Source organism: Pagrus pagrus (genome assembly GCF_965226575.1).
Source record: "Pagrus pagrus genome assembly, chromosome: 8".
NCBI lineage: Eukaryota > Metazoa > Chordata > Actinopteri > Spariformes > Sparidae > Pagrus > Pagrus pagrus.
In genome coordinates, this window is record NC_140192.1 from 30,917,687 (window position 1) to 30,933,529 (window position 15,843).

The 15,843-nt window shown below is 39.9% G+C and overlaps 2 protein-coding genes across 2 annotated transcripts in view; both read left to right on the top strand.

The window, feature by feature from the left end:
- The window catches only part of LOC311260752 (ectonucleoside triphosphate diphosphohydrolase 2-like), a 247,215-nt gene that overhangs the window by 66,921 nt on the left and 164,451 nt on the right, over positions 1-15,843 (top strand). The gene's annotated exons all lie outside the window — the stretch shown is intronic.
- LOC311261229 (Golgi-associated plant pathogenesis-related protein 1-like) lies at positions 3,536-6,865 on the top strand. The gene is made up of 6 exons (XM_084359717.1): positions 3,536-3,576; positions 3,759-3,785; positions 3,921-4,130; positions 4,331-4,408; positions 4,711-4,860; positions 5,683-6,865. Exons 2-6 carry the CDS (start codon positions 3,779-3,781, stop codon positions 5,685-5,687), a joined length of 450 nt encoding a protein of 149 aa, XP_084215843.1. The 5' UTR covers positions 3,536-3,576; positions 3,759-3,778; the 3' UTR covers positions 5,688-6,865.

Consider the following 15,843-nt stretch of genomic DNA (forward strand, 5'->3'; position numbering starts at 1 on the left):
TTTTGAAGTCTTCTGTTCGCCTGTGTTGAAATCAGGCCTCAACTCATAAAACCACTAACAACTTTAGACAATGCAGACGAAGACGCAGTAAACACGAGGGAGTCTTTACTGGCTGAGACTTGACCACAACCTGTTTGACACCACCTCAACAACATTTTTTTTCATATGCTCTCAGTGTACATGTTTACTTTGGCAGGAAATATGTCTGGGATCCAAGGGTGGTAACCAAACCAAGCAGTACACCTGGTAATTATCTGTAGATCAAATCAGTTGTGTGATAAAACTCTCAACAAAGAAATACCAATGAATCCCACAAACTCATTTTCACATGCTTAATTAACTTCCACAGAAGACTCACTGGATGTAAGCCGAGGGCCGAACGAGGTGCATCAGTGAGACGACGCCTGTGTGATGATTTGTTCATCTTCATCACAGAGAAAAGTTGCTAAGTTGCCAAACATGCAGAGCATTTGGGTAGCTTGTAGGTGGAGTTGGGGCATCGTTTCAGGAATGAATCGTGGGAACTGTGCAGTGCCCACAGAGTCGTTAGTGGTCCTAGCTTGCGTGACGCCCTGGGCGAACCTCACCTTCAGCTCCTCTCCACAAATGCCACCCTGGGTGGCTGCCCATATTACCCATATGAGGAACCGCCCCTAAACAGAGTCGTACTTTGCCTCGAGTGTGTCACTACATTGGAGTTCGATCAGCTCCATTTTGATATTTTATAGGTGCTCTGTCCATGTCAACTGCAAACGGATTACTGAGAAGTTACAATTTGATTTTAGAGACCTGGTCTGTCATGGATTGGCAGCATGAAAAGTGACCCAAGTTCCCTTGCAACATCTGCGTGTCCCTCAGGCACAGTTTCACATTAAAAGCGCTCAGTGCAGCATACATGTCCGTGATCACACGGTCCCGGCCCTGAAGCTGGAGGTCTAGCACTTTGAGGTGGTTTGTTATGTCGCACAGAAACACCACTTTTCATCCGGGAGCTCTGTGGTGTCTCTCCCTGTGCTTTCCATAAACAGACAGATTTCCTCACGTAACTCGAAACATCTGTTCAGCACTTTCCCTCAACTTAGCCAGTGCACCTCTGTGTGATAGGGCATGTCACCATGTTCAGAACAATTCTCCTCCAGAAAAGACTTAAATTGGTGGTGATTTAAATCTCTGTCTCTTATAAAGTTAACCGTCCCTGTTGGTGCTCATTACATGTTCCATTTTCATGTCTTTACCGAACAACGCTTCCTGGTGTATGATGCAGTGATAAAGTGTCAGTTCACCTGCGCAATTGTCCTCCCGCATCTTCTGCCCACTAATCCACTCTTTTCACTGCACAGCGCAGGTGCTCCATCTAACAGTAGTCCTACTAGTTTGATTGTTATTCCTGTAATTGGTTCAAGGACTACCTGTCTCATAGACACCAATGTGTGGCTGTAGGAAAACATTGTTTCGTGTTTTTACCATTGTCTAAAGGGGTTCCACAAGGTTCATTACTGGGTCCTATCTTATTCACAATCTATATTAAGAGCACCGAGTCAGCCTGAGGCAGGAGAGAGAGAAAAAAAGAGACGAGTAATCTGACACCGCACACGTTGCCGCAATGACTGACAGCACGCAGCATCTGACCAATCAGCGGTCAGATGCGCCGACAGGCAGTTGGATGCAGGTGGAGAGATGGCGTCCAAACGGCAATATGAATCGGGAGCAAGCAAAAGAAAGACAAAGTCAAAACAAGAGGAGGCTCATGCTTCATTTGAAGGTGGGTATGTTGTTGAAATAAAAAAGAAAACTTTGTGGCATAAACACCCCAGCTGCTAGCATGCTAATCATGAGACAGAAGAGATGTCTAGATGTCTAGATGTGGACTGGAGATGAAATTTTCCAGCGGCCCTGATTATCATTTATTCTTGAATGTCTTGTTAACTGCATCTACATTCACCTCTGTTGAAAAAGGAGCGGTTAATTGACCAGTTGGTGGTCGTATGTTGGCTCAGGTTTATAGCCTATCAATCTATGCTATCAGTATAGAAGTTTTGGGCTATTTTTATGGAGGTAAAATGTCACCATCTCTTGGTGAATTTAATTCATAACAGTCATATAAGATTAGATAAGAAAAATTAAGATAATCCTTTATTTGACCCACAATGGAGAAATTTAAAGCGTTGCAGCAGCAAACAGCAGTGTAGGAATATAGAACCTAAGTACAAAATGCAAAAATAAGTATAGAAAAATATTCAAATATAGAAATATCATCAAATCAAATCATAATGAATATTATTATTAGTTGTAGTCGTATTTGCATTAATTGCATTTTAACCTTTGTGAGGCTAGTATTTACATTAATTTCATTGTGTAATTTACCATTAAGACCAAAACAAATCTTAATAATCTGCTTGTATGATGGATTTCTTGTCATAACAGGGTCCATGCTGAAGTTTGTTACCAAGGGTGACACGGAGCCAGCGGCCAGTATGTCACAAGGGCCATCAGGCACCATGTCTACTGAAGCAGCCTGCATCTGTAAAAGGCTTGTTCCATTGTTGAAAGAGGCTGTTCATTTGATTTGTTCCTACTAATAAAGGTTGTAAACCTAAATGGCATTTCGTGATACAGTCATTTTGTAAAGGGGGGGGGGCCTCAAAATAAAATTCTGCCCCAATTTGGCCAGGGGCGGCGCTGGGACACAGTATTGAAAGGGTTTCTGAATACAAATATTTGGGTATCTGGTTGGATCAGAAACTCACATTTAAATGTCATATTAACACACTTGTTAGCAAGCCAAGACAAAAAATTGGTTATTTATACAGAAACAGAACTACTTTCCCCATGTTCTCTAGGAAACAGATCATTGAAGTTGTTGTTTTATCTGTCCTGGATTATGGTGATGTTGAGATGAGATGAGATGAGATGAGATGAGATGAGATGAGATGAGAGATGAGATCTATAGACAGGCCTCTGTCTCCACTCTTACTCCACCAGACTGGGTTTATCACTCTGCCCTCAGATTAATTACTGGTGACTGTTATTTCATTCATCATTATATTCTATATGAAAAAGTTGGATGGGCACCTTTAACAGTAAGCCACTGGTTTCTGTTTCTTTTTAAAGCCTTGAAGAGCAACATGCCATCATATATCAGCTCTTTATTAAACTGGTCACAGAGTCACTACTCAACACACTCTAGTGATTGTATAATGCTCCAATCAAAAATTAGGGAATTAGGGAATTTAGGTTCGTTGTTTCTGTTTTTATCACATTTTTGCACCTATTCTGTTCTTTTTATGTGTGCTCTCGACATCATTGAAAATGAGGGCTTGCCTCATTTAAATAATGGTTGAATGAATTCATGAATTAATGTATTTGCCCTTAATGTCATTATGGAGAGGAAAAAATGACAAAAAACACTATGCAAAGGAATGTGGAATATCCAACAATGTGCAATGTGAGCCCTTTTCAAAAAGGGGTGTGTCTGTCTCCTCCTACGTATGGATGAGGAAGGAGAGGTCCGGCTCATGTGTATAAGTATGGGCTTCAAGACAGCAAGAAGTAGAAGAGGAAAACATCCTGAACCAGGTTAGTGCCAGAGACTACTGCAGTCACAGGAGGGTATATATCTTTAGATAAGCTGTCAGCTCTGTGAAATTACTCCATTCTGAATATTTGTGAATTTGTTAACATTTATTGGATGTTTTTATTATTTTGTTGGGAGTGTATTACTGCTCATTATTCTTCACTCTGTTCTTATTTGATTTCAGCCTTCATCATAACAGACACAATGGCAGGTGAGCCCATTATTTTGCTTATTCATCCTGTCAATACATCCACAATGTTCAACATGCCAGCCTTAGTTACTGCACAAGACATGTTTCCTCTAAACACTAAAAGCTCATCGATTTAAAATGTCTTTGTATCTACAGATTCAAGATTTCAGCAGGAGTTCCTGGCAACCCATAACACTTTAAGGAAGAGGCACAAGACACAAGCAATGGTCCTTAATGACGAGCTGACTGCTTCAGCTCAGAAATGGGCCGATCACCTGCTGGCAATGAACACAGTGGAGCACAGTGACACTGAGGACGGAGAGAACATCTACAATATGTACAGTTCAGAAACCGTAACTCTTACAGGTGAATTATTGAACTAACCCGTTTCTTTTCCATCCTTTTATCAAGTTAGTGTTTTAAATATCTTCCTAGTCACTAGATACACTCCTTCAACTGATTTATTTGATTACCTGCTAACCCTCCAGACACATCACATCAATCAACTACCAATTCAAATGTTCATATCATGTTTGTTTTTGGGGTTTTTTCCTCTCATGTTTTAGGGAAAGAAGCTGTGGAGTCATGGTACAGTGAGATCAAGGATTACAACTGGGGCAGCCCTGGATACGGCAGCGATACCAGTAAAACACAAATAGAGACATACATTTGAAATGTGTAGATGCGTAATAAAGATAGTTTTCATACTGCATACCTGCATCTTGCAACTGAGACATTAAAAAAAAAAAAGAATGACTGAAATAGCAAATTTTTCATGTTGCGTTGCAATATTAGATGAAGCTGGGGGGAAAAAACAGGGTTCATATCAACCTTGTGTTGTAGTTTCTATGAGTTTATTTATTTTTTTTACATAATGTCTTCTTTTGCAAGTTAGAAACACAGCACCCCACTTTGACCTTACTACACTGCTGTGTCCTTCCCGCAGGTCATTTTACTCAGGTGGTGTGGAAAGACAGCACTCAGCTGGGCGTGGGCATGGCCACCGATGGCAAAAAGGTCTTTGTGGTGGGGCAGTACCGGCCAGCTGGCAACATGGACGACAGAGAATACTTCGAGAAAAACGTCCTCCCAAAAGGTAACATTTACCACAGTTTTGAATTTGAATTTTCTGTTGTTTGAGTAGAAGAACGAGTAGTATTTGTTTAGATTTTGTGGATTTTATTGCTCAGGCATCTTATAAATGCTGGATAATTGTGCCCTCAAGTGATGTTGTGTTATGGTTTTGTCCAAATTAAGCCTATGTCACAAAGTAACCAAGAGCATTAACTCAATTACAGCACTTAACTAAAAGATTTCTTTCACTCCATTACATTTCAGAGCAATATTGTATTTTGTACTTCACTACAAAAATGTGACAGCTATAGTCATTTCCAGGATAAAGATTTTACAAGACATATAATCCACTTATATATTCTACAGATTTAAAATATGATGCACCGTTGTGAATATATATGTATGATGTTGTTTAGAGCCTTGTTTGCACACAGACTTTGGATGTTTTGGTTTTAGCTAGTGAATAATACCAGACAACGGGATGCTGCTGAACTGGAGTTGTCAAAGAATGTGTTGTAAAATTATAGTTGAGGGTCTCTTTTTGTACTTTTCACACTTTTAAATTTTTCTCATCACACCTCACCAGTTTGTGTTGGTACCAACTTGCTATAGAGTGCATGCAGTGAGTGCTGAGGGGAAGCTTATGTAGTTTTTAAAATGAAACCTGATTCCACAACAGAAAGCTAAATAACTTCTGTACACTGTGGCAGATGCTGAGTCTTCTTCTCATGACTGTACTCATTCTTACATATTGAAGGCTTTTAGAATAATAACATTTTCCTGCTGCTACAGCTTCTCATGCATTAGCTTTATCAGTTCACCTGTGTTAACTGTGACTTTCCAGCATAAAGGCTGTGCATTTTAAAGCCGGCAGAGGGATGAATGGAGCAGACAACACATCTAGCAATAAAGATGGAGCAAGCCGAAAGAAAACATGCCCACTACTGTAGATGACCTGGACCGGCCCTGCAACAACCAACACATGATGGATTTATAATTCATGCTGAAAAAAATAAAAATTAAATTGTCTTATAAAATTGTCTTAATTCTGGGTGCTTTTATTGAGGTTCACAGATTTTGTACATCAATGTGCATTTGGTGTATTAAGTACATTTTCACTCATGGCATAAATTCAGCTGAAAATACTATTTACTCTGAGAATAAAGCCACATTAACATGATTATCCACCAGACATCTCTGATTTCATTCATTTTAATAGACACAGAGACAAATTAAAGGAAATACCTGAATCAATAATTGTAAAATTCAGGTGCCTGATCAGGGCTCTACAAAATCACTGTGAAATTTTCAGAGAATGATTTCACTTTGCTCTTACTCTTATATAAGTATTAATGCTATGCTTGAAGAGTCTCCACTCCCAAACTATTTTATGATGTTAGCTGTTGTGAAAGTGGACCACATAGCTAGTAAAGGAACAGTATATTCATACGTTTACTTACGGTATACTGTCATTAAATAAAAAGTGGACTATATAACTAGTAAACTAAGAGTCTATAAGTTGACTAAACTAAACTAAAGAGAGGGCTCGAGTGTATAAACACCAAGTTGACTTATAATATAGTCCACTGATGTGGACAGGGGTGTGTGACTTTGCCTCCTTTTTCCTAAAATCAACAATCAGCTCCTTGGTTTTGCTGACATTGAGCAATTATACTCATCTGACACTGTGACATTTTGGACCAAGGTGCAGATGAAGAATTTCCTAATCAACAATTGCTCATTTTAAACCTACAAAAGCAAAGAGTGGACTTCTTTATCTCCAGTTTCAGCTGCTGTAGCATCTGTTGTCCATGTGAAAGTAATTCCAGCCAATAGGTGGCAGCATAACACAACAGAACGTGCTTCCTTGTTCTGCATGTTGCATATTAAAAAGCAGGAAGTGCACAAAAAATAAGTGACCTAGAATTAATTTCATTAGCATCAGTTTTGTATTTAAAATAGAGGGAAAGGGAAACAGCCACATAATAAATGTGAGGGTATTATATTTGATTTCACATAAGAATAGAAATCAGTTCTGTGTTTCATGTTAGATATTAAATACAATATACTACATAACATTCTGAAACAGAGATGTGGTGTGTAAGCATTGACTTATTAACAATTTTCTATTTACCACAAGGGACGTTTGTGAAGCTGCTGGTAAGCACACAGGGAAGTGTAGTGAATTTGCAGTAATGCAAAGATGCAGGTGTATCATGAGGATGTTGTAAAGATGAGAATGAATGCATTCTGTGTCCACCTGTTTTGCATAATGTCTTCTGTCCAGGCATGCTGACTTCATCAGCACTGTTTTTGGCTGACATGAAGGTCCCCCTTGTGGCTATAGGTTCTCAGGACTATAACTTTCACCTCCACCTTACTGACAACACTGTTGAGAATGCAGACACAACGGAAACCAAATTGCAATTATTTGTTGCTGAATAGAGGATTAATAGAGAATGAATCCAGTATGCACAATGCAGCTCCTCTTTGTTGTGATTTGACTTTTGTATCAGCACCTGTTCTGGATTTTGGATGCATCCGTTCCTTTGTGGCAGGATGGATGTGTTCTATAAACCTACATTTTCTAAATAGCATGTACCGAAAGAAGTCATGTAAATGTAGACACAGATGACAGATCGCGATTAATCAGACACCGCCTGATGACCTGACAGCTCTGACTGTCAGTTAGTTTATCCCAAATGTACCGGGAACCAAACCATTCAATTCTATAAAGACTTAATGTAGAATTAAAGATATGATTCCATGTTACACTTTGAGTCACTGAAGTGATCTAAATACTGAATTAAGGGAACACTTCAATCACACATCGGATCTTGATGAATGGATAATTCAAGTTGAAAGTCTTTACTGATGTACATTGTATAATTTGTTGAGAACAAAATGTCATAACAACGATCAATGGAAACCAAAATCATCAACCCACTGAGGGCTGGATTCAAAATCACACTGAAAATCAAAGTGAAAAACTGAAATCACAGGCTGATCCAACTTGTGTGAATTTATCAGGGCAACTCATAATGTGACTCAGTAGTGTGTATGGCCCCCGCAGGCCTGTGCCTGTGCCAACATCTGGGCATGCTCCTTAGAAGTCAGTGGATGGTGTCCTGGCCTGGGGGATCTCCTCACAGACCTGGATCAGAGTATCAGTGAGCTCCTGGACAGTCTGTGGCTGTACTTGGCAGCATTGGATGCACCGATACATAGCGCCCCATAGGTACTCAATTGGATTTAGGTCAGGAGAACGAGAGGGCCATTCAATGGCATCAATGCCTCCGTCATCCAGGAACTGCCTCCACACTGTGGCCACATGAGGCCGGTCACTATCCTGCACCAGGATGAACCCAGGGCCCACTGCAGCAGTGTACCTAACAGCAGTCAGGGTACCGTTGGCTTTGACATGGAGGTCTGTGCGACCCTCCAAGGACATGCCTCCCCAAACCATCACTGACCCACCTGTTTCTGACAGTCTGGTTGGAAACATGCAAACCAGTAACCTGCTGGAGGTCATTCTGTAGGGCTCTGGCAGTGCTCCTGAGGTTCCTCCTCACACAAAGGAGCAGGTACCGGTCCTGCTGCTGGGTTGATGCTCTTCTATGGCCCTGTCCAGCTCCGTCTCCTGGTATCTTCTCCATGCTCTTGAGACTGCTAGGAGACACATTGTGCTAAAAAAAAATGTATCCACCATTTTACAGCTCCTTCTTTCACAATATTAGCTCATGGGAAAAAAGTGATTTGGGCGGCAGTGCATCACGTGACAATATAATTACACAGTTTGGCCACTACAAAAATTGGCTTCAGAGCTTGGCGCTCCTCCTAGGGGCTTGGGAGCAATGATCGAGGACACAGGGGAGCTGCCTTCACGGAAGTCTTATACCGGCCGACACGCCCCCTCAGTCATTGATTGGACGCTGCAGCGGATCAGACTGATCTGATACATCACAACATGACTGGAGTTTCATACCGGAGTGAAGACAGATAACAGATTCAACTCAAGTGTGTCACCATCAAGTTTTATATCTAGTTTGTTTTCTGGTGCAGCAGCGAGTTAAAATGTGTCAGCCCGACTGTAGGAGAACTAAAGGACCACAAACAACCACAATCACATTCTGGATTATAGATGAAGATGTCACAATCAGAATATCACTGAATACAGAGGCAGATAGTGAATACATATATAAACGCATTGTGCGAGTTGCAATGGTTCCTGTGCCTCTGAGCAGAATGAATACACAATACACTGTATAAATACACAGTACACGGTATAAATACACAATATACGTACACAGTGTGTAAATTTAAATATAAAACTTGATGGTGACACACGCTTGAGTTGAATCTGTCATCTGTCTTCACTCCAGTATGACACTCCAGTTATGTTGTGATGTATCAGATCAGTCTGATCCACTGCAGCGTCCAATCAGTGACTGAGGGGGCGTGTCGGCCAGTAAAAGGCTTCTGTGAAGGCAGCTCCCCTGTGTCCTCGGCAGTGTTGGGAGTAACGCGTTACAAAAGTAATGCAATTACTGTAATGCATTACTTTTTGCTGTAACGCGGTAATGTAAGGCATTACAAAGAAAAAAAAGGTAATATTTTACTCGGTACAATTTCAGTAACGCGCATTTTAAACCCGAAATTAAGTTGTGAGTTGTTTTTATACAAATTCGCCAACACTGCGAGATTAGCAGAGGAGAAAAAAATCCGCGCAGATGTTTACTTCCTGTTAGTGCTAGAGAACTACTGATCGAGGAGAATGTCATGTGACCTAACTAACTGCATGCTGATGAATGCAGCTGCCGCTAATGCTAACGTAGCTCCTCAGGGATTGAAGCCGTTAATGTTCTAACTTTGACAGTCTAACATGTGACAGCATATTAGCCCAGAGTTGAAGGGCTGTGACTGTTGGTAGTTGTGGTTGATTTTGTTCAAATACGCCGAATTGTGATATTATGGGTTATTATTGTTCAGATGATTTAGCTAAGCTAGCTAACAGATGCTAACGTCAACGGTCTCTTATTGCCATAGCAACAGTAAACATTCACGTGGCCTGATGAGCTGTAAATAGAGATGAATCACGCTGAGATACTTGGAATTTTAGCACAAAATACAAGTAAACCTATAGGAAATAATACATTTAATTTGCAGTATTTACCATTGAATTTATTGTAATCTTTCAATTCATGTATTGTTTACTGAGGTGATAACTATCTAATAGGTATAATTTGTGTGTAACTTTAATTTGTGTGTAAAGTGTTGTCTTGAGCATTTTCAGGTCGCAAAGATCTGGCTTTTTTGCATTGGAAAACACTAGTAAAGTGTCCTAATGAAAACATGGTAAAGCCATTTGACTCTCTTGTTCATATGATGGTGTCAGGACTTTTTTTTATGACACACACACTTTCATTGATATGAATACTTGGTTTTGAGGAATTACCTCTATTTGAACGCAACTCTATTGAACGCAATAAGATATATTTAGAACGCCAAATCCATATTTCCAGTTATTTTGGTGAAAGTAACTTAAAAGTAATGCAATAGTAGTGTAATGCCTTACAATTCAAAGACAGTTATACTATAATGTAACGAATTACTTTGAAATGACAGTAACAAGTAATAAATAATAATATGCATTACGTTTTTGAAGTAACTTGCCCAACACTGGTCCTCGCTCCTCAGAGAGGAAGTAAGAGAATTGCGATGGCCTGCAAGACGGTGCACAGGAACGACTTCCAGTTCAAGCAAGCAACAAGGAAATGACATTTCCTGTCTGGATTTTCTGCTTCTGATTAAAACCACATTTCCCATAAACCCTGTTGTTTCCTGGTCCCTCCCACTTTGCAGGCATCTTGACACAGTGGAAGTGATTTTTCAGCCTACAGCTGCTGGGAACTCTGCAATGCAGTCCTAGGCCATTAGAGTCTTTTTGCTGATAACATTTTGGTGATGAATATATGATTTATAAATGATATCATACTCCATACATAGCCAGTTTGAGGTCACCGCTAAAACAGATGATGTCAATACAGTTAGTAGGTATACTGAATTTCACAGAATCCTGAGGACAAACACAATCACACCCCAGACATGTAGACACATCAGTAAATGGGACAGTAGAATTAGACCCTCCCCCCAGCGCAGTGCCCCAACATTAAAACACTGTTGTGATTTTGAAACATGATATCCTCTGTTAGCAGAGTGGGCAGATGCATTGCGGACTTCCCCTGCATCAGGCTGACCATCATGCTCAGTACACTGTGGGGCTGTGGCTGCACATACCCTGCCGGTGACTGTCTGGCTTTATTAGCATCAAATGGACTTCCTGACTCAAGTCTCTGGAGAACAGCCAAACAGACAGAGCACTCTTAAAGACACATAACACATAGTAAAAGATCAGGCTAGGTCAGTGGAGAGATGCAGTTCTCCTGTATTATTCAAAAGCAGTTTACCTCAAACATGCATATATCTGGCTAATTAGGCCTTTCTTATAGAAGCATGGTATAAATATGCCACACATTTTGCCCCACCTCTGTGACGCAGTTAGTTTGACAACAGGTTTGTCATATTCATCTTCATTTCCAGTTGTTGCCTAAATGGGAAGCTTTCATTTCTTATTCATATATTCTGCGTAGGCGCAGTGAAGTTTTGTGTAACAGTTATAGAGATAGACCTGATGCCTTCATTTTACTCTTTTAGACAATCATTTTGACACATGATATACACATACATACACACTCTGCCTTTGGATTCTTCTTAGGGAATAGGGAAATGTAGTTGTTTTTTTTAAGAAAATGAATGTTGGTTAGGCATCTTACTGTCCACCATCCAAGTAGCCAATGTGGTTCGATTATTAGCCCAACTGTTATTCTGTGTCTCTGTGTCAGTGAACTAGATATTTATTATGAAATCAATATGATAAATTAATGTCCACATTGAAATGTTGTTTAAACTTAGCTTTAACACCAAACTGCATGATTTCCACAGGTCAGACTTGTTGGTTTTTCTCTGTGTACGGGAGCAGCAATTGCAATATGGCAGCTTTTATGTTAGTCAGTCTTCACAGCAATTATACATTTCTATGGCACATTATTTTGTGTGTGGTAAACAAAAAGTCTTTAAGATTTAAGATTCCACTCCTAAACCACTTTTGACCAATGAGTTTTGGCTTTGTAGGGACGAACTGATTATAGGTTAATGAGAGTGATTATATATCCTATTTCATCTCCACCAACATCTAAATACGGTTTTAAAAATCAGCTATCAGTGGCCTGAATCTAAAGAGGTAGGAGTATCAAGCTTCACTCATACATCTCTGTAAAAAGGTCTATTCATCTGCTTCTTTCCCAGCTGAGTCATTGTATTTTTTGTATATTTGTCTTTTCCACGGCCAGCTCAGGGTGTAACCTGTAACCAAATGAACACAGTTTGTCCTGACACACTTTGATCATGTCTGACGTGTGTCTAAGACCTGAAACTGTTGTGGTTCGCAGCAGAATGTGAGGCTGGCTGAATGCTGCTGCAGGGGAGTCAGTAACATGATATGAGAGTGAATCAGTGGCTCTCTTTGCAGACATACTGTACATGAGGCCAGCTGTTCTTGTCTAACACCTGTCCACCCCAATAACAGGTCCAATCTCACACTGGAAGACCATTCCCCCAGCTGCATTATGTACTTAAAATGCATTCAAGTGTTTGTCTGTGATTTTCTGTGCCTACATAATTATTATACATTATTATGTAGTTCATGTTTTTGATCATCATATTTCAATAAGAATTTACAGGCTCCTTTTTTTAAGTGTCCTAGTATTATTTATTATTTCCTTTTTTATTTTTTTCTTGCAAAATGGGACCTGGAAAACGGTGCAGGTGGCAAAAGTGTCACTTTGCCCGCCGAGCCCAGATGAGGAAAAAATAGGGAGTGGTCCTACAGAGCATTTTAAACTCACATCATAAACAGTGATTTACATTATAATTTTTTACAATTATTATTATTTTTTTTTTACCTGAAACTTCTTGGGACGAACTGCAGGTTAAGTATAAGTATACCCCTATGAAATTATGAAATATAAAATATTTTGGGATTGAGTTCACCATCATTACATTCATTTAAATCCAAAGACTTTGTTCTCTATCAGGTTTCCTCCTTGTTGACAGTGACATTGTCTGTTATGGTTTTCCTAAGTGGACATATTTTATGATTAAATTACAGCAGTGACATCACAGGTAATTCTGTTAAAGCATTATAACCTCTGAGTAGGACTGATGCGGGCGTGTCTCTCCAAGCAGCATCTGTTTCCTTTTTATAATATTGATCTATCTGCTGGAGGCTGAGTGCTGAATGCTGCAGTGTCCTGAGAGATGCTGAGTCATGGCAAGCAGCACAGGTTCAACAGGGCTTCACAGAGATTGCGTGGTGTACTGTAAGCACACTGTGGGAAGTGCTTCATCATCATGGGTTACTGTGCTAATAAAAAGCCATTCCAGCAAAATCTCCTCCCAGTGTGCTGAAAGGTTTTTCATGCATTAAGCTCCAGCTGACCTGCTCAAGCTGTCACCGCAAACCACTCAATCCACATGCTCCATCTGCCCAAAGAAAGAGATCAATGAATAATTGATTTGTTATAGCACAAAGGCAACAGACTGAGGAGGAACAAAACTAAGATCAGAGAGGGTGTCTACAAAGCCCTGAGACTGTCTGTGACAAACACATACTGTCCAATTTACCAGCATGATTACTGGAATATGCTTACATGTTAAAGCCAGGCGGTCTAGTCCGTGTTTGTGGAGCTGTTCCCAGGACTTAGGAAACATTAAGTTAATGGGTCTTAAGTTACCCCAGCAGAACTCAACCCAGCCAAAAATGTTTTGACAAGCAACCGACCTAAAGCACGTAATTATGCTGAAGATTGTTAAATTCCTTTCATTTCATTTCATTTCACTTCACTTCAATTTAATTAGTTCTTTGCCTTAAACAGTAAAATTTAGTCTGAACAAGACAAAGGGCCTACAGCCAAACCAGCAGCTTTGTGAACAGAGCTGCGTGCACAGCAGTGCTCTGAGCTAAATGCTAACAGTAGCACGTTAACATCTCCATGATGACAATGTTATTTACAGGGTATAATCATCACGTACCCATCTTACTTCAAAACATGGTGCCTACATTATCTTCAATGCAACTTAGCCACTTGAGTAACATCACTGGAGGCAATTTATCAGATTACGTGCAGCTTCCTCTGGAGCCACAAAAAGGCTTCATACCACTTTTGCACATAAGCAGTAGTACTCCCTGAGACCTGAGAACACACATTAATGTGTAAAATTGGTGGAGTTATGCTTTAATTAAGCAGCAAACACAAAGTTCAGCTGAGGCTGCCAGAAATGTCATTAGTTTTGCAGGTAGGCTATTCTGTCATGAACGAAACTGGACCAACTATAATGCACTAGGTGAAGCACTAAGGAATCACCAATGTCAGTACAATTCATAATGAGGGAACATAAATATGTATACCAAATGCCATTAAAATCCATCCAAGCAGCTGTCGAGATATTTCAACTCCTTCAACTTGTGCCAGAGGTGAGAATTGTGGAGTCATCAAGTCATCTCCATGCCATGTATTTGTTCTGTTCATGCACTAAACCAGCTGAGTCCAATCAGCACAGCTCTTCAGCCAGGAAGGTGAGCTAATTAGTGAATGCACCTGGTTCAGTGACTGAGCAGAACAAATACATGGCATGGAGATGACTTGATGACTCCACAATTCCCACCTCTGACTTGTGCTATTATAAACACCCAAACTATTATACCCAGGACTGACTGATGTGTCCTTAATGCTACAACACTAGAGATTCACATTGTGAAAACTGAATGGGGCAGATCTTAACAATATTGTTACACAATGATACAAAGACAAATAGACCAACTTCACTTTTAACATTCGATACACCAAAATGTCTTATTGCTACAACAATATTATTTTAGACAGTTGTGTACCCCCTCCTTTGGGTGACACCTGAGGGCCAAGTTCACAGAGAAATGGTTGTAATAGCTCTACACAGAGCCCTGACTTCAACGCCATAAGGATGAAATAGACAGCATATGAATTGGCCATGGTTTTGGAATGAAATGTTGTCAATCAAATTTACAAATAATATTCAGGCGCACATATTGTGTTTGGTCATGACTCAATCAGTGGACATATTGATTAAAATACATGCAAATTTTATCCTTTGACATTGCTAAGAAATTAGCAGAGCTCAGATAACCAAGAAATGCCCATATCAAGAGCTTCAGCATTTGAAGCAGAATACATTTAAACCATGACAGTTGCTAAAAACAACCAGTAGTAGTTATTAATATTCAGCGTACTGGACAGAAGCTACGTTTTTAGAGTCAGTGGATATAAGGTAGCCTAGCCCACTGCTAACATTAGCTGGTGGATGTTCCCTTTCAATCCAGCTTCAGTAGCACTTGTTTTAGGCTGTCACGGCCAAGAGCAACTCTGCACCTGTCTTGTTACAATACTAGAAAATCATTTAGTGTATATTTTTCAAATAAAGTTCGCCACATTTCCACACATTTGTGAAATGTGGCTGATGTGCATGACTAAAAATTACATTCACATACAATTCATTTGCATTGTCACATACATTTTACACGTCAACGCCAGGATGTCATCAGCATTATGTAGAAACATTTATATTGAATGTATGTGAAAGCTAGTCACTAACAAAAAATGTTCATACTGGGCATAGCTCTACAGTAAAGGCTAGTTGGTCATATTTGCTTGTATCCTGACTCATCCTCTCTGTGATATAGCTCTTTCATGAAGCAAAGAGAGGAGCCTTTGTGTCAGATGACAATGCACACACAGTAGAAAGTATGTGCATGACCTATATACTGTATGATATGATAAGTGGTGTTGCCATTATTACATACAGGCCCAGGTTGAGTGAATATGAATTCATAATAACGCTATTTAGAGTTAAA

Bases quoted from the DNA above. Each gene is read 5' to 3' on its own strand.
- LOC311261229 (XM_084359717.1), top strand. The intron at 4,131-4,330 runs GTGAATTATTGA...CTCATGTTTTAG, and splicing joins AGAAACCGTAACTCTTACAG to GGAAAGAAGCTGTGGAGTCA. The intron at 4,409-4,710 runs GTAAAACACAAA...TCCTTCCCGCAG, and splicing joins TGGATACGGCAGCGATACCA to GTCATTTTACTCAGGTGGTG.